Source organism: Cervus canadensis, chromosome 5 (assembly GCF_019320065.1).
Source record: "Cervus canadensis isolate Bull #8, Minnesota chromosome 5, ASM1932006v1, whole genome shotgun sequence".
Classification (NCBI taxonomy): Eukaryota; Metazoa; Chordata; class Mammalia; order Artiodactyla; family Cervidae; genus Cervus; species Cervus canadensis.
The window spans coordinates 44656347-44680405 of NC_057390.1; the positions used below are offsets into that span (position 1 = coordinate 44656347).

A 24059-nucleotide genomic window follows, 5' to 3' on the forward strand; every position below is an offset into this window, starting at 1 on the left:
CATGAAAAGGAGATAAACTCAACTAAGGTGTTTCATCGCATGAATGAAACAGGAAGGCCCTCACCTCCCACCCTTCCAGACTGGCTTGTGCAAATAAATCCAGGGTTCAAAAATGTGTTTAAGATTTCATTTTTTTAAATCTTCTCAGAAGATTTCATGGTTCATAAAATCCTGACATATGCTATAACACAGATGAACCTCAAAGATAGACTCATCTAAATAAGCCAGTCACAAAAAGACAAGTACTGTAGAACTCCACTTATAGAGAGTATCTAACATAGTCAAATTCACAGAAATAGAATGGGGGTTTCTATTCTATTCTAGAATAGACTGGTGATTACTAGGGGCTGGGGGGAGGGGATAGTTTCAGTTTAGCAAGATGGAAATGTTCCAGTGTGAATATATTTAACAGGACTAAACTACATTTAAAAATAATAAATATGGTAAATTTTAAATTAAATTTAAATTTTATGGTGTTTTTTTAAACCATAGTTTAAAAGAAAAAAGATTCCTAGGGACTTCTCTGCTGGTTCAGTGGTTAAGACTCCACACTCCCAGTGCAGGGGGCCCGGGTTTATGCCCTAGTTGGGGAACTAAGATCCCACATGCCGCACAGCGTAGCCAAAAGAGAAGAAAAGAAAAAAAGATTTCCTGTTTCAGGTTCCTATCTAGTGGGATGAAAAACAGGATTATTTATCTGTTAGGGTAACAAGCTTCATAGCCTGGAATGGAAACTAGGTGTAACCTACAACTTTGTCCCATCAACAAAGAAGTTGCCTTGGTTTTGTATACAATTTTCCATGCAACGTTAATGTTTTGCATCAACAAGAAATGACTGCTAAAGGCCAAGTACACTAGCCTGGCTGAAGGCAGCTGGACACGGACAAACATGGAATAAATGGCCGCTCACCTCACAGCCTGCCCTTTGGCTCAGTCTGGCCAAATGCTGCCTTGGGACCGTCTGGCAGGAAGTTCTCCTTCATCGCTGTGCTCTATGTCCTCATCACTACATGCCCCAGCCTTGGCCTTGCCTTATCCCTCCTCCCATCAAACTGCATGTGCGTGCCATTGCGCGCGCGCGCGTGAGTGTGTGTGTGTGTGGTCCTCTATTTGCTGGGATATTTATTTTTAGTATTGAACATGTCTTTTGAACCGTGTCAGTACTGTTACGAGGATTATTATTGCTGTATACAGTTCTAAATGTTTGCCTCAACTATGTTTCTTTCTCAAAGTTATGTCTGATTTTTGCATGATAAAATTTTTGTAGAAACAACAATTCTCTGAATATAGTAGAACCCCCTCCCTATTTTTAAAATTACAGCTTCAAAAAGTTTTTAGTACTGGAAAAAGCATACTGTTTATATCTTTTATATCTTGAGGATCTGGACCCGTTCCTGGAGAAGGGAAGTGATGTTTTTGGAACCTCGGACAATGCTGCAGACACAGTCACAGTCTCAGGTCACCAGCGTGACACCTAGGACACCTCACAAGACGGTCCTATCTTCACTTTGTGGGTTCAGGGTGGTTCACCCAGAAGGACACAGCTGAGCTGGCAGGTCAGCTAGTCTGATCGCCTCCCAGGCTCCTATGATCCTAGCCTCTGCCCACAGAGAGCAGCTGACAATCACCATTGAGAGCAAGAGTTTGAACTGGCATCTTTACAAGGAATCAGTGAGAAAGCCAAGCAAGAAGCCAGCTGTGACCCAAGAAGACCCTGAATGGAGGCCTCACCATGATCAGGCCTCCAAGTTCATGACACTCTGCAACCACTGGCACTTAAAGCCAGACTGTGCGGGCAGGGCAAGCAGAGGGACCACGTGTACTGTACACACTTGTCTCTAGACCCCAGGCCTGAGGGTTATTAATAACAGTTTTTAGAGAACAAAAGGTCTAATTCTTCACTACGGAAGCATATCCCAAGCATCTTGTTTTACAAATCTCCTGGGATAAAAAAGAACATTGGAAAAGTATCAGGAGACAGAAGCCTCATGACTGACTCAGGACCGGAAAGAGAGGTTAGGTGATGGAGTCAGAGACCGGAGCGTGACTCTTCTGGCCGCTGGATTTTCTCTTTAATTTGAAAGGAGTGAAATTTCCATTCTGGCAGAGAGTCCCATCTCAGGCTTCAAAGTGAATTTTCTAGACCATGAGCAGAGCACCTTCTGATGGTGACCCCTCCTGTCCTTCACTCATAGCAGGTGCAATAAATCCATCCCGGAGACAATGTTCTCAGTGCCACTGGAAATGACCAAAACCACAGCAATTCCTTTTCCTCTTTTGTTTCAATTTGTTGAAACATGTTGTAACACGCCCCACAAAAGTCTCAGCCTCCCGCCTTCCTCTTTCCGGCTTCAAAGCTCAGAAGAAAAATGCCCAAGGAGGACAGCTCGCCTTGCAGAGCTGTAGTCAAGACCGGAAGCATCACAACCTCCCTCTTCTCTGCTGCAGACAGCGCCAAAGCTGGGAGCTGGAGCAGGCTGGTGAGGAAGGACACGGTGAGTCTGTCTCACATCCATCCTGAGTGAGGACCACTGCCAAGCAGAGGACTGTGGACTCTCTCAAAGACACAGGAAGGCCCCTTTGCTCCCGAATCGACACAGGGACACAGGAGATTCAGTTTCTGAAAGACTTCCAGGCTGAGTTTGCTGACTGCCTATGACTGAGAATAAAAGACATCAGGCAGCTTCAGTTGTCAATGACATAGCCATTTGCCACGGAAAACCACAAAGTGAGAATTCACAGACGGGTATTAAAAAGTGAATTTTCTTCAGGAGAATCTCCATGTTCAGTTCTACCCCATAATTTTTAGGACAGTCCTTCTCAGAAATATAAGTAAATGGCATAATTCTAAGTAAAAGGCAATGTTTTATTTATCGATTTAAACCCAGGACAGGGAGCAGTGTTTGGATTGGAGGGGGGTCTGAGGTCTGGAGCTGACCGGACACGTGTAGGAACCCAACTCAGCCACAGACCACATGAACCGAAGGTATGGGTTACGTTATGAAACTTTCACTTCCATGTTTGTAAACTCTGGCTTAACACCCATGGGTTAGCTGTCTATAGCTTTTACCTGGTTAAAGGCAGAAAAATCTGAATAACCAAGTCACAGAGAGAATAGTATGATAAAATCTCAACCAGCCAGTGGTTGCCTGGGGCTGGTAGTTGAGGGTAGGGACTGGCCACAGAAGGGGTGAGAGGGAATTAACATGTGATGAAATGTTCTCAATGGGATTGTGGTGATAGAGGTATAACTATAAACTTACTAGATGCTCCTTCTAGAACTAACACTCAGAAAAGATGCCCTTTTCATCATAGGGGACTAGAATGCAAAAGTAGGAAGTCAAGAGACACCTGGAGTAACAGGCAAATTTGGCCTTGGAGTACAAAATGAAGCAGGGCAAAGGCTAACAGAGTTTTGCCAAGAGAACGCACTGGTCATAGCAAACACCCTCTTCCAACAAAACAAGAGAAGACTCTACACATGGACATCACCAGATGGTCAATACTGAAATCAGATTACATTCTTTGTAGCCAAAGATGGAGAAGCTCTACACAGTCAGCAAAAACAAGACTGACTGTGGCTCAGATCATGAATTCCTTATTGCAAAATTCAGATCTAAATTGAAGGAAATAGGGAAAACCACTAGACCATTCAGGTATGACCTAATCAAATCCCTTATGATCAAACAGTGACAGTGACAAATAGATTCAAGGGATTATCTCTGATAGACAGGGTGCCTGAAGAACTATGGACAGAGGCTTGTGACATTGTACAGGACCATTCCCAAGAACAAGAAATGCAAAAAGGCAAAATGGTTGTCTCAGGAGGCCTTACAAATAGCTGAGAAAAGAAGAGAAGTGAAAGGCAAAGGAGAAAAGAAAAGATAGGCCCATTTGAATGCAGAGTTCCAAAGAATAACAAGGAGAGATAAGAAAGCCTTTCTCAGTGATCAGTGCAAAGACATAGAGGAAAACAACAGAATTGGAAAGACTAGAGATCTCTTCAAGAAAATGAGAGCTATCAAGGGAACATTTCATGCAAAGATGGCACAATAAAGGACAGAAATGGTACGGAGCTAACAGAAGCAGAAGATATTAAGAAGAGGTATCAAGAATACACAGAAGAACTATACAAAAAAGACCTTAATGACCCAGATAACTATGATGGTGTGATCACTTACCTAGAGCCAGACATCCTGGAATGTGAAGTCAAGTGGGCCTTAGGAAGCATCACTACAAAAAAAGCTAGTGGAGGTGATGGGATTCCAGTTGAGCTATTTCAAATCCTAAGAGATGATGCTGTGAAAGTGCTACACTCAATATGCCAGCAAATTTGGAAAACTCAGCAGTGGCCACAGGACTGGAAAAGGTCACTTTTCATTCCAATGCTAAAGAACATTCAAACTACTGCACAAGTGCACTCATCTCACATACTAGCAAAGTAATGCTCAAAATTCTCCAAGCTAGGCTTAAACAGTACATGAACCGTTAACTTCCCAATGTTCAAGCTGGATTTAGAAAAGGCAGAGGAACCAGAGATCAAATTGCCAACATCCACTGGATCACAGAAAAAGCAAAAGAATTCCAGAAAAACATCTATTTCCGCTTTATTGACTATGCCAAAGCCTTTGTGTGGATCACAACAAACTGTGGAATATTCTTCAAGAGATGGGAATACCAGACCACCTTACCTGCCTCCTGAGAAATCTGTACGTAGGTCAAGAAGCAACAGTTAGAACCAGACATGGAACAATGGACTGGTTCCTAATTGGGAAAGGAGTATGTGAAGGCAGTATATTGTCACCCTGCTTATTTAACTTATATGCAGAGTACATCATGAGAAATGCTGGCCTGGATGAAGCACAAGCTGGAATCAAGATTGCCGGGAGAAATATCCAATATCAACAACACTCCTCCAACTGGGTGCTTAAAAGGAGGAGTAAGTCTTATGGCATGTATATTTTATCAAAAGACACTTTTAAGAAGAAAACAATCAGATGATCTGGATCTAGACCCAGTTCCAGATCTCTTTACCATAGTGTTGTTGTTTAGTCTCTGAGTTGTGTCCAACTCTTTGCAGCATCTCCCTGAATTTGCTCAAACTCACGTCAGTGATGCCATCCAACCATCTCATCCTCTGTCGCCCCCTTCTCTTGATCTCAATCTTCCCCAGCATCAGGGTCTTTTCCAGTGAGTCAGCTCTTCACATCAGGTGGCCAAAGTACTGGAGCATCAGCTTCAGCATCAGTCCTTCCAATGAATATTCAGGACTGATTTCCTTTAGGATGGACTGGTTGGATCTCCCTGTTATCGCAGCGTAAACTTGGTTAAAACATGAACCCGAGGTCTAGGCTTCAGTTTCCTCACCTCTACGAGACCACTGAAGGATGGTCGGGGGAAAGTAAGGACACGAGGGAGAGAAGGATCAGTTTGGAAGTGTGAATGCCTGGACTGATTTAAAACTCAGCCCAGGGTTACTCTGCTTAGTTCATTTTTTATTTATTTATTTTTTGGCTGCACTGTGTGGCATTTAGGATCTTAGTTTCCTGACCAGGGACTGAACCCAGGCCTTCTGCAGTGGAATCATGGAGTCCTAAGCACTGGAGCACCAGGGAATACTCTGCTTACTTTAGATATGTGAGTGTGGATCTATGGAGTCAGAGAAAAGACATAAACTTGGCCTTGATGAATAGCCCAGAATGCAGTCCCCAGGGTGATGATGTGTGGTCTTTAGATCCCGAGAGAAGGTCAAGTTCAAAATGGTGCTACCAAGCGGCCCCAACCTAAATTGATGTGACTATGACCTTGTCTCTCTTCAAATATCTCTTAAATGCAACTTGGCACCTGCACCACACTCAAACTGTCCTAGCAACCCTGCAGAGACCACCGTCAGTCTTTTTGCACACGTTGCATATTAAGAGACATTTTAAATAGAAAATACAAAACCCACGGCAAACACTTGGCCACAGCCACACTTCCGCTGTACTCATACTGGCAGAATGTAATCAGATGTTCAGAGTCCAACGGGGTTATTGCCCTTGCAAGCTGCTGAATGTTGTCAACAAAGCTAACAGGGCCCCACCCACATGACTCTTGAGATCTTCTGCTGATATACAACCACAATCATCAGATTCATCCAAGCACTCTTGGTAGGATGGGTCAGTCTCCACCAAAGCCTGGACACAGAGATTTCTCTATAGGGAGCTCATACTGAACACCACCTCTCAGCCATTCACACCAGCCAGTTTCCCGTCCACTTCCTTTATAACGGGGACTTAGACAACGGTTTCTCTTCCTGTTTAGTGATGTGGGACCAGATATCAAATTTAGGAGCTGCTCAGAGTCTAGTCAAAGCTATGGTTTTTCCCATAGTCATGTATGGATGTGAGAGTTGGACCATAAAGAAGGCTGAGGGTTGAAGAATGGATGTTTTCGAACTGTGGTGCTGGAGAAGACTCTTGAGAGTCCCTTGGACAGAAAGTAGATCAAACCAGTCAATCCTAAAGGAAATCAACCTGAATGTTCATTGGAAAGACTGATGGCTGAAGCTGAAGCTCTAATACTTTGGCCACCTGAGGAAGAGAGCCAGCTCATTGGAAAAGACCCTGATGTTGGGAAAGGCTGAGGGCAGGAGAAGAAGGGGGCAACAGAGGATGAGATAGTTGGATAGCGTCATCAATGCAATGGACATGAGTTTGAGCAAACACCGGGAAATAGTGAAGGTCACGGAAGCCTGGCACATGGAAGTCCATGGGGTCACAGAGTCGGACAGGACTGAGCGACTGAACAACAACAGGGTGGAATTCAAGGATTTTCATGCTCTGGTCCTGTCTCCTTTCAGTCTCATATCCTGCTATTCTCCCCACCCGACATCCTTAGCAGCATCTAACTCTTGCTGTTTCTCTCCTTGGCCATGCTCGCTGAGACAGGTGCTTTTTGGCATAGTCATGACCTCTGTGAGAAGCAGGGCATTTTGACAGAGTCAACAGTGCTAACATTAAAAAGTGTCAAGTAATAGAATAAAAGATGCCCCTCATCTCACCATGATTAGAGCAGGTTTTCACTTTCTATTTTATTAATTTCCAGACTGAGACTTGAACAAACCTGTTTGACTTACACAACCACATCCCCATTCCTCCTCCTTTCCACACAATTATGGGGCACTTTCTAATTGGAAAAGATAATGATCTTTTAGAAGTCTTTCAGAACTGGGTTGATGTGGCTGGTCCCTTGGGCTGCCTCCTGGGTCTCCATTTCCTGTCCCTTCCTCTTCGGGAACCGCAGTGCCATCATCCCTTCTCCAGCAGGCAGTGGGGCTTGGGAGGCTGACCCTGCCCATTAGGTACCCTGCCCCCTCCACCCCTGCTCAAGGACTAGTTAGGAATCCTTACTGAAGCAAACTGGGACAGGGCACTAGCACCCACGAGAGGCTGTTACTGGTTCAACAGTGAACTTAAGTTTAAAACTGGCCCCACCAGCCTAAAGGGGGAATTCACGTTGCATGGCTTAGGGGGAAGAGGAGGGAGAGCTTTTGTTCTGTCTACTGGGAATTATGAAGAGTCAAAGAGGAGGTATCCGTCTTATTCCTCAAAGGAATATTACATGTAACGTATATTACTGTAGGGACTTCCCAGGTGGCGCTAGTGGTAAACGACCCGCCTGCCAATGCATGAGACGTTAAAGATGCGGGTTCGATTCCTGGGTTGGGAAGATCCCCTGGAGGAGAACATGGCAATCCACTCCAGTATCCTTGCCTGGATAATCCCATGGACAGAGGAACCTGGCGGGCTACAGTCCATGAGGTCGTAGAGTCGGACACGAATGAAGAGATTTAGCACGCACACACGCACATTACTGTTAAATTGCCTGTTAAAACTTAACCATGGGTTATCTGTACAATCTGGATTTCAAAGAGGAGACATCACGCTGTGGTTCATGTAACCTCTCGCCTTCCTCTGGAGTTTAATACAGCTCAGTAATAAAAAGACAAATAACCCAGTTAAAAATCGGGTGGAGAATGTGAATAGACATTTCACATGTAGGTGAAGAGCTACACCTTAATTGTAGATTAAGGAGTTTTTTCCTGCCTGATACAGGCAGGGCTGGGGTGGTGGGGTGACACGGGGGCTGAAGAGACTGGCAGGAGCCAAGTCATGCTCCTGGGATGAACTGAGTCGGCAAACGTCTGAGGACAGAAACAGCAGGAAAGAAAGGCCCCATGATCAGCAAGACTCCTGAGACACAAGGGTTCTGCACAAGCCACATGTGCATTTATTATCTATGCTCTTTTCATGTACATGTTTATACCTCTTTGTCCCACAAAAGAATCTGAGGCACTTCCAAGCATATACAGATTAGAAACACATGAGTAAAAACCAGAACTAGAAAAAGGGCTCTGTGCCTGTTATCTTACTGGACTCTGATGACCACTCCATTGCACACATGATGTTATCTGCTCCCCACAGCTGAGAAAATGGGGACTCCGAGGTTCAATGTCTGGGTCGGGAAGATCCCCTGGAGGAGGGCATGACAACCCATTCCAGTATTCTTGCCTGGAGAATCCTCATGGACAGAGAAGCCTGGAGGGCTGCAATGGTCCAAGGGGTCACAAAGAGTGGGACACAACTGAAGCAACTTAGCAGGCACGCACATCAAACAATTAAGTCACTTGCCCAAGGTCTCACTGTAACTGAGTGGCATTTAGATTTGAAACCAGGTCAAAGTTGAAGCTCTCTGCTCTCTGCATCACACTACCTACAACTTCTGGCTTCTTCTTTGTGAACACTTTCTACCCAGGTTGGAGCAGAGTCATCAGGAGCCTGCACTCTGAAACCACACTGCTGGGTCCAAGCCCTGACTCAAGCACTCAGGTAACCTTAGACAGGTTATTTAATCTTGCTGTTCCTACATATCCTCATCTATCAGGTAGGGGTAATAACAATAGCTTTATCTCCAGGACTATAATCAGGGTCAAATGAACTTCTATTGCGAAATCATTTTTAGAACAGCTCCACAGTATATGCACTTCCCAGGTGATGCAGTGGTAAAGAATCCACCTGGTAACACGAGATACGCAAGAGACGTAGGTTCAATCTGTGGGTTAGGAGGATCCCCTGGAAAAGGAAATGGCAACCCACTCCAGCATTCTCACTTGGAAAATTCCATGGACAGAGGAGCCCAGTGAGCTACAATCCATTGGGTCACAAAGAGTCACTGACATGACTAAGTGTGAGCACACACACACACACACAATATACTAGATTAACTAAACTAGCTAACTAAACTAAACATCATGCGAAATGCTGGGCTGGATGAAGCTCAAGCTGAAATCAAGATTGCCAGGAGAAATATCAATAACCTCAGATATGCAGATGACAGCACCCTTTTGGCAGAAAGCGAAGAGGAACTAAAGGGCCTTTTGATGAAGGTGAAAAGAGGACAGTGAAAAAGCTGGCTTAAAACTCAACATTCACAAAAACGAAGATCATGGATCCAGTCCCATCATTTCACAGCAAATAAGACAGGAAACAATGGAAACAGTACCAGACTTTATTTTCTTGGGCTCCAAAATCACTGCAGATGGTGACTGCAGCCATAAAATTAAAAGATGCCTGTCCTTGGAAGAAAAGCTATGACCAACCTAGACAGCATATTAAAAAACCAGACATTACTTTGCCAATAAAGGTTGGCATAGTCAAAGTTATGGTCTTTCCAGTAGTCATGTATGGATGTGAAAGGTGGGCCATAAAGAAAGCTGAGTGCCAAAGAATTGATGCTTTTGAACTGTGGTGATGGAGAAGACTCTTGAGAGTTCCTTGAACTGCATGGAGATCCAACCAGTCAATCCTAAAGGAGATCAGTCCTGAATATTCATTGGAAGGACTGAAGCTGAAGCTGATGCTCCAATACTTTGGCCACCTGATGAGAAGAACTGACTCACTGGAAAAGACCCTGATGCTGGGAAAGATTGAAGGCAAGAGGAGAAGGGGACGACAGAGGATGAGATGGTTGGATGGCATCACTGACTCGATGGACATGAATTTGAGCAAGTTCTGGGAGTTGGTGATGGACAGGGAAGCGTGGCATGCTGCAGACCTTGGGGTCACAAAGAGATGGACATGGCTGACTGACTGAACTGAAACTAAGTGTGAACTTGGGCCAGCAGCTTAACCTCTCAGGGCTTCATCTGTATGATGCAGAGAACACTGCATGACAATTAAATATAATTTAATTTATAAAGATAATATATGTAAAGAACCGATATGTGTCAGTCATCATTAATACCATGATACTTTACTTAAAATCATCTCATCTTTTGTCCAGGGCTGAACATTATCAGATAATTTGTAACTCCATCAGTGGAATTAGCATTTAATATGTCAATTGATTTAAAAAAATAAATACACATTGAAGGAAAAATCCTGAAATACAATGTGAAATCATTAAAACAAAAAAATTAAACACAGAAATGACACACAATAGGAAAAGAATTTCTTCCTGATCTGCTTTAAGAACATGTACATTGATAGCATCACAGCATATTAACTTCACGAACCCCCAGGCCATAGGCCAACCAATCCATGATCTGTTAGAACTGGGCCACACAGCCAGAGGTGAGCAGCTGGCAAGCAAACAAAGTTTCATTTCTATTTACAGACGCTCCCCACTGCTCGCCTTACTGCTTGAGCTCCGCCTCTGTCAGATCAGCAATGATATTATAAATGTAATATGCTTGAATCATCCCAAAACTATCCCCATTCCCACCCCAGTCCATGGAAAAACTGTCTTCCACAAAACCCATCCCTGGTGCTCAAAAAGTTGAGGACCACTGCCCTATAGGATCAAATAGAACTCACGTTACCCCATGACTTCAGTGAATGAAGGAAGAACAAGTAGGGTGAGGTGGGTGCTTTGAAGTGCAAGGTTAAATGATTTCCCTTCTGCTTATAACTTTCATGAACATTTACTTATAACACTTTAGATATTACTATTTAGATATTACTATTTAAGTATACACTTGGAAATATTCTAATTTAAACCACACTGATGGAATAGCTAACCTTTATGCGATCAGGATCCACGAAAGGCATTCTTTTCATGTCACATTCTTCAGTAGTATGATTTAACTTGAGGATATAAAAAAGGATCCACACTCCAAATACAAGCAGTGTACACCTAGAAAAAAAATTAATGAGGCACAATGACACTGTCATGGAATAATCAAGAGAGAACGCGTGAAATAACTGAAAACCTAATCCAAATTGAGTTTGTCTGACATGCAGCAAGAAAGTACAGCCTTTAAGATGACCTCGTAGGGTGGCATTTCTTATTTTCCTAACAAGATAAATGAGTCACTTATGACTGTCTTTGTTATAAACAAGAAAAAATTTTCTTCTGAAAAGGCACTACAGTAAAATCTGAATCACAATAAAGATTACTGGACTTCAAAAAAAACTAATAAATTTTGAGCTACAGAACCTCATCTTTAATCATTTGCTACTTTAAAATAGCCCTTCAAATTCTGTAAGATTCCACTTACAGGAGATGAGCCTAGTCAAAATTACAGAGACAGAACCTAGAATGTTGGCTGCCAGGGGCTAGAGGAAGCGGAGGATGGGGTAGTGTTTAATGGGTACAAAGGATCAAGCTTTTCAAGATGAAAAGAGTTCTGGAGGTGGATGGTGTGACGTTGTATAACAGTGTGAATGTACTTAATGCCGATGAAACTGGACACTTAGAAATGGTTAGGACAGTAAATCTAAGATATTTTACCATAATTTTAAAAAAACTGGGAGAAAATACTGTGAGCTCTTCCATAAAAAAAGAAAACAAAATAAACAATCTACTTATTAGTCTTCTAAAAAATTATACCCAAAAATGAGACAGAATGAACTAAGACAGTACCACTAGTCACCCTGAAGACTATCTGTGAAAACAATTTTTAAAACTCTGATAAATTTTTTTAAAAAGCCTATTTTTTTAAAAAGCCTAATAAATTCAAACTCTTCTACAGTTAAATACACACACACACACACACACACACACACACACACACACACACACACACACACACACACACACACTGGGAGAAAAGAACTGAGTTTAGTCCTGGTTCTGGAAATCTCATTCTTTTTGGCCAGGCCATGAGGCTTATGAGATCTTAGTTCCCCAGCCAGGGACTGAACTTGGGGCCAGGCAGTGAAATGCCGAATACTAACTGCTGGACTGCCAGGGAATTCCTAAGAAAGCTCGTTTTACTAAGCTCCCCAAGGGTTACTGACAAAGTAAAGGTTAAAAAAATTTAAATCAAGTTTAAGAAGCACTCCTTTAAATACTTTGTGTTATTGAAAAAACAAAGTGAAGGAATAACCTTAAGGGGAAAATAATCTATTTTTTAAAGAAAGGGACAGTTTAAAAAATACAGCATCTAGAATAGTATACTGTACACAATAGATGCGAAATATTTCCTAGTATCTGAGGATTATGACACAAGAAAGTATCACTAAGAAGTGGGAGGTGATATATGTATAATTATGGCTGATTTGCACTGTTGTTTTTTTTTTCATTTATTTTTATTGGTTGGAGGCTAATTACTTTACAATATTGTAGTGGTTTTTGCCATACATTGACATGAATTAGCCATGGATTTACATGTATTCCCCATCCCGATCCCCCCCTCCTACCTCCCTCCCTACCCCATCCCTCTGGGTCTTCCCAGTACTCAGCCATTAAAAAGAATTCATTTGAATCAGTTCTAATGAGATGGATGAAACTGGAGCCCATTATACAGAATGAAGTAAGCCGGGAAGATAAAGACCAATACAGTATACTAACACATATATATGGAATTTAGAAAGATGGTAACGATAACCCTATATGCAAAACAGAAAAAGAGACACAGATGTACAGAACAGACTTTTGGACTCTGTGGGGGAAGGCGAGGGTGGGATGTTTTGAGAGAACAGTATCGAAACATGTATATTATCAAGGGTGAAACAGATCACCAGCCCAGGTTGGATGCATGAGACAAGTGCTCGGGGCTGGTGCACTGATTTGCACTATTGTACGGCAGAAACCAACACGACATTGTAAAGCAATTTCCCTCCAATTTAAAAACAAATTTACAAAAAGACTTCTTGATTCTCATTTCAATAGAGTCCACCATGAAACCTGAATAAGTATCTTAACTCTTCTGTGGGATCAAATACAGAAGTGAGTGGGATGCAACCATTTGTGTAAAAGTGAGTGGGATGCACCCATTTGTGTAAAAATGGGTAAGTGAGTGGGATACAACCATTTGTGTAAAAAACTGAAGGTGTGGGGAGGGAAATACACACACAGAGTATTTGTTACATACTCAAGACTGGTAATACTAGTCATCTTTAAGTGGAAAGAGGAAGTGTGGGGAGCAGAGATGATATCTTTAACCTGTTTTGAATCTTGTGAAGGCAGTTATTACCTATTCCTTTCTTCAGCTCTCAGTAAAGGTATTATATTCAGTGTATTAATAATTCCCTTATTTTGATTAGAAAAGAAAAAAAGGGGGGAATTTCCTGGCAGTCCAATGGTTAGGACTTCAAGCTTCCAATGCAGGGGATCAGGGGAACTAAGATCCCATAAGTCATGCAGCATGGACGAAAAAAAAAAGAGGAAGGAAGAAAAGATTAATAGCATGTTCAGTGTCTACAGCACTGATTTTGCTGCACTGTAATTCCTGACTGTGAATCTGTCCCATCCACATTGTATGGAGTTGGGGTCCTGGGTCTATATCCCACTTGGCCAGTACCCCACACAGGGCCAGGCATGTGGAAGCCTTGATAATTACTGGTTGATGATAAAAGGAGATGTTTATTAATATACACTTTCTTTTCTACCCGTCTCCTTTCCAAATTAGTAAAATGAGGTGAGAGACTAGATTTCAGGGTTGGACTTCTAACCAGAGATATGAAAAAACAAGGGTAATTTACCACCTGGTTTTGCTGCTCCCAAATAAAACCGAAAAGATAACCCCTTTAACAATTCTTCCTCTTATTAATGACTTCCCAGGTGGCTCAGTGGTAAAGAATCTTCCTGTAGGTAGGAGCCCCGGGTTCAATTCCTGGGTTAGGAAGATCCCCTGGAAAAGGGAATGGCAACCCACGCTAGTACTCTTGCCAGGAAAATCCCAAGGACAGAGGAGTCTGGAGGGCTACAGTCCATGGGTTTGCAAAGAGTCAGATACATGACTGAACACACATGCTCACACTCACACTTCTTATTAGGATGGAAGGGTGACCTGGGTGGAATACTTGTCATGCTTTTTAGTGTTTAATGTTAAATGTTATTCAAATGCCTGCAGGGCATTTTAATTAACCACATTTTTAGACTCACTGGAAATAGCGAAGGGGAAGCCCTCTTTTGTTGGACAGCAGTGGGAAGGGCTGTGACCTGGAAGTTGCAGGGCCTGGCGGCCCCCTAGGCCAGCACTGCACTGCCACCAAGCATGACCTGATGCAGGCAGCTGGGGCACATGTGCTCTGAACCCCGACTCAGACGTGCCTTTAAACGACTGTGACCAAGTGTGACCAAGGGGCTCTCACTGAATTTTTCTCCCAGTTCTGCCCAAATCAGAGGCCTCTTGTGGCCCGAGGGCCCCGTCTTACTTGAGGATGTCTTTTAGCAACAAGTTGGGTCTTCGCATCTTGTTCTGAGCTCTGGTGTACCATTGCAGGGAGGGCCGTGAGCAATCGCTTCTCAGCTTCACGCGGCTGTGGTCACTTGGCATTGCTATGAAGAGAGGGGAGGGAGGAGGAGGGGAAGAGGCAAGTAAGTTTGGTAGATGAAGCTTTTAAAGAAACTTTTTTCGCAGGGGTGGGGTTGGGAGGCACATTGTGTGGCTTGCAGAATCTTAGTTCCCTGACCAGGGATTGAACCTGGGGCCTCAGCAGTGAAAGCACAGAGTCCTAACCACTGGACCACCAGGAATTCCCTAAGGAGCCTTGATGTTGCACAGCCGTACCGTGTAATACTACTCAGCCAGAAAGAGGAGTGACGGATTGATAGACACAGTAACTGGATGAATCTCGAGCTGAGCCAATACTAAAAGGTTACACACTGTAGGATTCGATTTACATAATGTTCTTGAAATGACAAAATTATAGAAATGTAAATGGATTAATAGTGGTCAGGAGTAAGGGAAGGAATGATGGAAGTGGCTGTGGAAAGGCAACATGAGGGCTCCATATGGGGATGGGAATATTCTCTTTCTTGACTGTATGCCTGTCAATATCCCAGCTTCAATAATCTACAGTTTTGCTACCATTAGGGGGAAGGGCTTCCCAGATGGTTCTCTGGTAAAGAATACACCTGCCAATGCAGGGGATGCAGGAGACTTGGGCTTGATTCCTGGATTGGGAAGATCTCCAGGAGTAGCAAGTGGCCAACACACTCCAATCCATTCTTGCTTGGGAAATCCCATGGACAGAGGAGCCTGGAGGGCTTCCAGTCCATAGGGTCACAAATAACTGGACAAAATTGAGCACACACAGACACACACCACTGGGGAGAAAAGGAGTAATCTGTGTTATATCTTACAACTGCCTGTGACTCTACAACTATCCCAAAATTAAGTCTAATGCTTTTTTGAGCCTTTACCTTTTAGAGATACATATGAAACTATTTACAGACAAAACAGGAGACGTGAAAACTGCTTCAAAAAACAGGAAGGGTATAAGTGTGTGTGGGAATAGCTGAAACAGGATGAACCTTAAACTGCTATTGAACCTAGGCAACGGGTACACAGGGCTCACTATACAATTCTCAATGATCTTTGAAATTTTGTACCATAAAAGTTTAAAAAGAAAATGTACGTTAAAAAGGAATGTACACAGAGGAGGAGGGTTACACTAAGGAAAAAAGAAAACATGGTAATTTTAAAAGAAGTTTTTCTTTAAAAAATATGCATGTTCTGGGGTATGCTGCCTACTTCATCTTTTCAATTAATTTTATTCTCAGATTCTCAATTTTTAAGTAATATTCCAATGGATATTGTAGTAGACATCAAAACATCTCCCCCCATATCAGTTTCCCCTCTCCTCTCAGTTGAACAGAACTCTGGGTTTTTAGCTGGGCACATGGCCTCCCAGAATAAAGACTACATTTCCCAGCCTCCCTTGTGGCTAAGTATAGTCTCATGGCTAAGTTCTCGTCAGTGGAAAACAAGCAAAAGTGACTTGTATGACTTGAGGGTGCATCTCTTGGTGAACTTCCCTTTCTCCTTTCTCCCTCTTCTTGATGGCTGAAATACTGATACCAGATGAGCCACTCTGGCCCACACACAGCACATCACCCAAGGGATGGAGGAGCAACAAGACAGAAGAGACCTGGGTCTTTGGGCCACCTCTATGGACAGAGCCACCAATCCACCTTGGACCACCTGTCTCTGGACTCTTGATGACAGAAATAAACTTCTGTCTTATTTAAGCAACTGTTACTTAAATCTCAGCTAGTATACACACCAATAGCATCATGGTACATTTATATATCCTTACAATACTTAATCTTGTAGCCAGGAGGAAGTTATATCTCATTATTCACTTCATTTCCCCCATTAGCATTGTGACCTTTTTTTTAAAAAAAAAAAAAAAAAAAAACCTTTCTCCAACTGACATTCAAGTATTTGATGTTTTGCTATCATTAACACTCTCCCTCAACTCCAATTCTAACCGTGCAGCACTAGAATGTAAGAATTTTCATAGACCTGTGTCACTCCATTTGAATATTTAAAAAAAAAAAAAAAACCATGCCAAGGGCCTCATGAGCAAATTTCTGCTGAGGAATCTACTGAATTCTTAAAGGAGAAATGAGATCAACTGAGACCCTGGAGGTTTTCAACCACCGTAACTCTGTGGTTACTTGAACACAGTCAGCCACGTGGAGGGTCCCAAGGGGCTGCTTATTACCAAGACACTTATAAAGTGGACGTTTCTATGATGCCTGTGTTTTTATGAACAGAATGACACTTCACGCCCGAATGGACCTCCCGAGAACAAAGCAGACGGTGCTATTGGAACCTGGATTCTGCCCTTGCCTACGGCTTGCACCCTGGACAGCGCTGTGGGCTGTGGCCTCTACTCTCTCTCTCCTGTTTGCCACTGCAGACTGCAAACTGCATTCCCAGACTCTCCATTGTGCCACCTGGCTTCCTGCTGAGTCGTGACTGTGGACCATCGGGGTGGAAGCCTGGAAGGCAAGGGCAGGGGGCGGCAGCCTTTCTTTTCCCTGGCTCCACGACATGGAAGCAGAGGTGATGGAGTTGCCCGCAGGTAACTCCAGCAGCAGCTGGGGCTGCCAGCATCCTAGGTTTCTAGCCGATAGAGAGGATAGCACCTCCAGCAGTTCTGTGACAAGTACAAGCTTCGGCCCAGGGTGACAGTAGCTCCCTGGTTGCTGGCCCCTGCCCTTGCCTTCCAGGCTTGCACCCCAATGGTTCAGGGCTTAAGTAACCTGCATCCTTTAGGCACTCCTGTTTCTGGCCACAGTTTTCCAATCCAGCTCCATCAGAGGCCTTTCTTCAATCCTGTCCACGTTCCTTCCTGGTGTCTCTGTACAGGAAGCATCTTCTGGAAGCTCCTTCTGTGCTCACCCTGTCAGTTTCTGGTCAGGTTCTCTCTCCCCAGACCCTTTCTAAATGCCCAGCTTCCTTCATGGGTCTCTCCTCCCCACCATGACGGCCCAGCTGCTCCTTCATTCAGTCTGCAAGTCACGCTGGGTGCCTTAGAACCACACCTCCCCTCCCACCTCTGCAATCATCAACTCCCCCATGCATGGCACAGGACTCCAGGGTCCCGGCCCCCACTCTCTGCACCATTTTCTCCTTGCAGAAGTGGAAGTGCTAGTCACTCAGTCATGTCCGACTCTGCAACCTCATGGACTGCTGCCCATCAGGCTCTTCTGTCCATGGATTCTCCAGGCAAGAATACTGGAGTGGGTTGCCATTCCCTTCTCCAGTGGATCTTCCTGAACCAGAGATCAAACCTGGATCTTCCACACTGCAGGCAGATTCTTTATTGTCTGAGCCACCAGGAAACTCCTTCATCCTTAAACCCTCTCCTTCTCTGTGAAGCTCATTTTAAACACCATGATCACCCCTGGGCACTTCCCTATCTCTGTTTACCATTATGAACTGAAATTTCCTGTGTACATTTTAGGTTTCCTCTACCCTTTTGCTTGGATGACTGAGCTGCAGGGGTAGGACCTGGCACAGAGCAAGACCTTAAGAAACATCCCAGGTATATCCCTGGAGGTCCAGTGGTCAAGAATCTGCCTTCCATCAGAGGGGATTTGGGTTTGATCCTTGGTTTGGGAAGTGATATCCCACATGATGTGGAGCAACTAGGCCCATGTGCCACAACTAGAGAACATGCATGCTGAAACTTGAAAAACCTGCATGCCACAACAAAGATCCAGCACAGCCAAAAAAGAAAGAAAGAAAGAAACATCCCACATGGAATGAATATGTGTTATGTGCCTGTAGTCTGTCATCAAACAAGATACACTCCCCACCACCAAGATGTACTTTCCCAATGATATTTAAGATTCAAACTAAAACTGAATGTGAACAGCAATTATAAGAGCAAACAGTAAAATGTAAACTCTACTGAACTATCTAACACGCCTGCATGCATGCATCCAAGTCACTTCAATAATGTCCGACTCTTTGCGACCCCATGGACTGTAGCCCACCAGGCTCCTCTGTCCATGGGATTCTCCAGGCAAGAATACTGGAGTGGGTTGCCATTTCCTTCTCCAGGGGATCTTCCCAACCCAGGGACTGAACCTGTGTCTTTTAGGTCTCCTGCACTGGGAAGCAGGTTCTTTACCACTAGCACCACCTGGGAAGCGCTTCTAACATGCCTGCTGCTGCTAAGTCATTTCAGTCGTGTCTGACTCTGTGCGACCCCATAGATGGCAGCCCAACAGGCTCCTCTGTCCCTGGGATTCTCCAGGCAAGAACACTGGGGTGGGTTGCCATTTCCTTCTCCAATGCATGAAAGTGAAAAGTGAAAGTGAAATCGCTCAGTCATGTCCGACTCTTAGCAACCCCATGGACTGCAGCCTACCAGGCTCCTCCATCTATGGGATTCTCCAGGCAAGAGTACTGGAGTGGGTTGCCATTGCCTTCTTTGCCTAGCAACAGGTAATTTGTTGGTAACTTGTGGTGAAATCATAAGGAACATTCCCCTCGGCTGTTAAAGCCTTGATATATGAAGTGGAATCTGTGACCACAGCCTTGGCTGAGAACAGGTTAGACATGTGAAATCTCAGCACTGCTCACCACCCCCCACTCCTGCTGAATCAAGGGATTCATATAAACAATTAGTTTGAGAAGCTCTCGCTTGAAGTATTCAGTGCCTACATTTATTGACACGGAAAGATACTGTAAGGGAAAAAGCTGGTTTGTAAAATCATATGTATGCTGCTGCTGCTGCTAAGTCGCTTCAGTCGTGTCTGACTCTGTGCAACCCCACAGACAGCAGCCCACCAGGCTCCTCTGTCCCTGGGATTCTCCAGGCAAGAATACTGGAGTGGGTTGCCATTTCCTTCTCCAATGCATAAATACATGTAATCATGTTCTGGGGTGTATCCATTCAAACCAGGAGAATTTGATTTCCCATGAAGTTTCACTTGGGCTGGAATATCTTCTTTCAACTTAGAAGGGACCATTTGGAGTCTATGTCCCTCAACACAACAAAAGGAGGGCCAACCTGAGTTGTCTTCACAGACTTACAGCTGACATACAGCTAAGTGGCATTAAGGTGCTCCTTCGGAGAACCCAGGGGTTTATAATCATGCTCATCTCTACACCATCTGCACTGTGTCCACACAATTCCTTAGTCTTTAATGTTCTGTTTGAGACTTTCCTGTGATCCAGGGGTTAATAATTCCACATGTCATGGGGCAACTAAGTTGTGTGCACCACAACTACTGAAGCCTGTGCACCCTAGAGTGTGTGCAACAAGAAAAGCCACTGCAATGAGAAGCTCATGAACTGCAAGTGGAGAGTAGCCTCTGCTCTCCACAACTAGAGAAAAGCCTAGGCATGGCAACAAAGACATATAAATCAATTTCTAAAAATGTTCTCTTTGGTGGAGGATGGCATGCAATTTAAGGTTCCATTAGAACACTTATCATGAGACAAGTTACTCATATTTTTTTCTTTTGAATAGACATTTCTCTCTTGTCTTCCCCACTAGAATATAGATTTCAAGAGAGTAGGTGTCTTTGCTCACCACTGAGTTCACAGTGCCTAGGATGGTAAGAGGGACATAATAGGCAACTAATACCTATTTACTGAACAGATACTCCGTTTCTTACAAGGTTTCAGAGGTGATGGTGGTTTCAGGCATTCCTCCAAGGACGTGTGTTGGCAGGCCATCACCGTCTGCCCCGTGGCACTTTCCTGGTTCCCAACTTGTCCATCTCCTTCACGGGCAGCTCCTCCCACTCCTTCCAAGTGCTAAGATCCCAGGGCTGAATATCTCCCTCCTTTCATTCAGACTGCCAGGGTAAGAGCCTCCACTAATCCTTTCTGTGCAGAAAAGACCTGGCTTTCAAAATTACATATTTCCACTCACATATAAAAATGTAACAGCTGCTTCTCAAATGTTTATATATCTAATGAGCAAGTCACTCTTATTAAGGACCTGATGAAGAAACATTAGGGCAAGGTCCAGGCTTTCAGTCCACTTGTAGATCTGGCACTAACGGTTTCAAATTAAGAATTAACCATCCAAGATAAGAGTACAATATATGCTGCAAAGCAGTATGTGAAAAATTATTAGATAAACTACACAGGCAATTACTGGTGCAATAAAGAGTAGGGCACTAACATTTATTGGGGGGAATAATACAACACACGATATCACTAAGTCCTAAATCACTAAAACACCTACTTCATTGGCCTGCTATCTGCATTTAGCCTGATAAATTTAATCTGTTGAAAGTCACACATGGAGAAGTAGGGGGCTGAGAATTCCAACCATCTTTATCCATGCCCTTCCATGTAGGGGTTGCTTAGGGAGGGTAGGTATTGGAATAGGTGGGTAGACCTGTATGTGAAGGGTTTTGGGGGTTTTTGTTTATTTTTTTAACAGTAAAGGCAGGCTTCCTGGGTGGCTCAGTGGTAAAGAATCTGCCTGCAAGTAGGACATCCAGGAGACACCAGTTTGACGCATGGATTGGGAAGATCTCCTGGAGAAGGGCATGGCAACCCACTTCAGTATTCTTGCCTGGAGAATCCCACGGACAGAGGAGCCTGGCAAGCTACACCCCATGGGGTCGCAAGGAGTCGGACATGACTGGAGTGACTGAACACGGGCACACGTGCAAGATTATTAAAAGCAAAAACTCAAAGCAATGAAGCAGTAAATAAAAATGATATGGTTGGTCTGGGAAGATGAGCAGGTACAGCCTAGATATTAACATGGCAGCCAAAAGAGCACGCCCTTCTAGGTGCGAGGTGTCTGAGAAGGACCGCACAGCAGGACAGAAGGAAGCCTCCAGGCTGCCCGTGGACAGTGGGGCAGGATGCTGGGTGCTTGAGGGGAAGGGCAGCCTGAGGCACATCCAGCTGAGAAAGAAGACAGGATGAGGACAGACATGGATCGAGAAATCATGAAGACTTGCACTGAAAGATGCAGGCCAAGACCAATTTGGGTCCCGGTTATGGAAAGAAACAGGAATGGAAGTCAACTTTTGTAGTTTAGTGATGATGGCCACAGGACTAGAAAAGGTCGGTTTTCATTCCAATCCCAAATAAAGGCAATGCCAAAGAATGCTCAAACTACTGCACAATTGCACTCATTTCACATGCTAGCAAAGTAATGCTCAAACTTCTTCAAGCCAGGCTTCAACAGTATGTGAACCATGAGCTTTCAGATGTTCAAGATGGATTTAGAAAAGGCAGAGGAACCAGAGATCAAATTGCCAACATCCGTTGGATCACCGAAAAAGCAAGAGAGTCCCAGAAAAATATCTATTTCTGCTTTATTGACTATGCCAAAGTCTTTGAATGTGTGGATCACAATAAACTGTGAAAAATTCTTAAAGAGATGGGAATACCAGACCACCTGACCTGACTCCTGAGAAATCGGTATGCAGGTCAATAAGCAACAGTTAGAACTGGACATGGAAAAAGAGACTGGTTTCAAATCAGGAAAGGAGTACGTCAAAGCTGTATATTGTCAGCCTGCTTATTTAACTTATATGCAGAATACATTATGAGAAATGCTGGGCTGGATGAAGCAAAAGCTGGAATCAAGATTGCCAGGAGAAATATCAATAACCTCAAATATGCAGATGACACCACACTTATGGCAGAAAGCAAAGAACTAAAGAGCCTCTTGATGAAAGTGAAAGAGGAGAGTGAAAAAGTTGGCTTAAAACTCAACATGCAGAAAACTAAGATCATGGCATCTGATCCCATCACTTCATGGCAAATAGATGGGGAAACGGTGGAAACAGTGATAGACTTTATTCTGGGGGGCTCCAAAATCACTGCAGATGGTGACTGCAGCCATGAAATTACACTTGATCTTAGCCAAAAGGCCGAGAAGCGATAGCCATGAAATTAAAATACACTTGCTCCTTGGAAGAAAAGTTATGACCAACTTAGACAGTATATTAAAAAGCAGAGACATTACTTTGCCAATAAAGGTCCATCTAGTTAAAGCTATGGCTTTTCCAGTAGTCATGTATGGATGTGAGAGTTGGGCTATAAAGAAAGCTGAGTGCCACAGAAGTGATGTTTTTGAACTGTAGTGTTGAAGAAGACTCTTGAAAGTCCCTTGGACAGCAAGGAGATCCATCCAACCAGTCCACCCTAAAGGAAATCAGTCTTGAATATTCATCGGAAGGACTGATGCTGAAGCTGAAACTCCAACACTTTGGCCACCTGATGTGAAGAACTGACTCATTTGAAAAGACCCTGATGCTGGGAAAGATTGAAGGCGGGAGGAAGAGATGACAGAGGATAAGATGGGTGGATGGTATCACTGACTCGATGGACTTGAGTAAACTCCAGGAGTTTGTGATGGACAGGGAGGCCTGGCGTGCTACAGTCCATGGGGTTGCAAAGAGTCAGACACAACTGAGCAACTGAACTGAACTGAACTGATAATGATATAAGGAACTTGAGATGATAAATAACTAGACAAAGACACCCCAGAAGCAGCTGGAAATGCTCCCCCTGGGCTCCACAGAATACCCATCCTTCCAGCCAGCCTTTCTCAGCAGGTCTGAGAGTGACACCCTGAGCCAGTCAACAAGATGAAGTCAATTCACGTCTCTCCTGTGAACCTCAACTGGTACAAGTCACACCCAACCACAGGAAAACAGAGAAGATAATTACTTGAATTGTGCTTGGGGTTTGTGTTTTAGATGAAGAGCTCTACCTGATAAAAGAGGACAGGAGGAAAGATAGAAAGCCTGCCCCAGGAGGAGACGGCTCTGAAGTGTGCAGTTATTAAACATCCCTCTGGTGCCAAGCAGGAGCAGGGGCAGCTGGGTGAGGAGGGGAGATCCACCCTGTGGGCAGAAGGAGCAAAGCAGAGGTCTGGGGAGTTTGGGAAGCAAGTGAGCTAGATGCAGCTGAGAAAGTATGGCCTGGGTGGGGGCACAGGCAGGAGTTAAGGGCAATACTGTGGGTTCGTTGGACATCCCAGGGCTGGCTCCACATCTCGGCTGTGAATGTTGATACAGCACACAACTACCTGCTTCTCCACGGATGTGCCTTCTGTCCCCAGGCAATGACTAACGGGGTACAGAAGGCTTGGGATCACTCTGAGCAAGCAATTCAAGCTCCTTGGGGGACAGCAGAGACCACGATTCCTATTTCAGGCTCTGCTTCTAGGGAACCATGACTCATACAGTAAAGAATCTGCCTGTAGCACAGGGTACCAGGGTTTGATCCCTGGGTGGAGAAGATCCCCTGGAGGAAGACATGGCAACCCACTCCAGTATTCCTGCCTGGAGAATCCCCATGGACAGAGGAGCCTGGAGGGCTATACAGTCCATGGGGT

At 44.1% G+C, this 24059-nt stretch overlaps 1 protein-coding gene and 1 non-coding gene across 4 annotated transcripts in view; both read right to left on the reverse strand.

Moving 5' to 3' along the window:
• The window catches only part of ST3GAL5 (ST3 beta-galactoside alpha-2,3-sialyltransferase 5), a 56856-nt gene that overhangs the window by 12257 nt on the left and 20540 nt on the right, over nucleotides 1-24059 (reverse strand). For 2 of the 3 annotated variants that reach the window (XM_043468729.1, XM_043468730.1), the window contains exons 2-3: nucleotides 14643-14766; nucleotides 11061-11175 (exon numbers count right to left, since the gene is read on the reverse strand). In XM_043468729.1, coding sequence (XP_043324664.1) covers nucleotides 11061-11175; nucleotides 14643-14766 — 239 coding nt within the window. Of the gene's footprint in view, nucleotides 1-11060; nucleotides 11176-14642; nucleotides 14767-24059 lie in introns of those variants that run through there. The other variant, XM_043468732.1, reaches the window with a different exon arrangement.
• On the reverse strand, nucleotides 14892-14964 carry TRNAE-UUC. Its single transcript has one exon. It is a non-coding gene; the product is annotated as a tRNA-Glu (tRNA).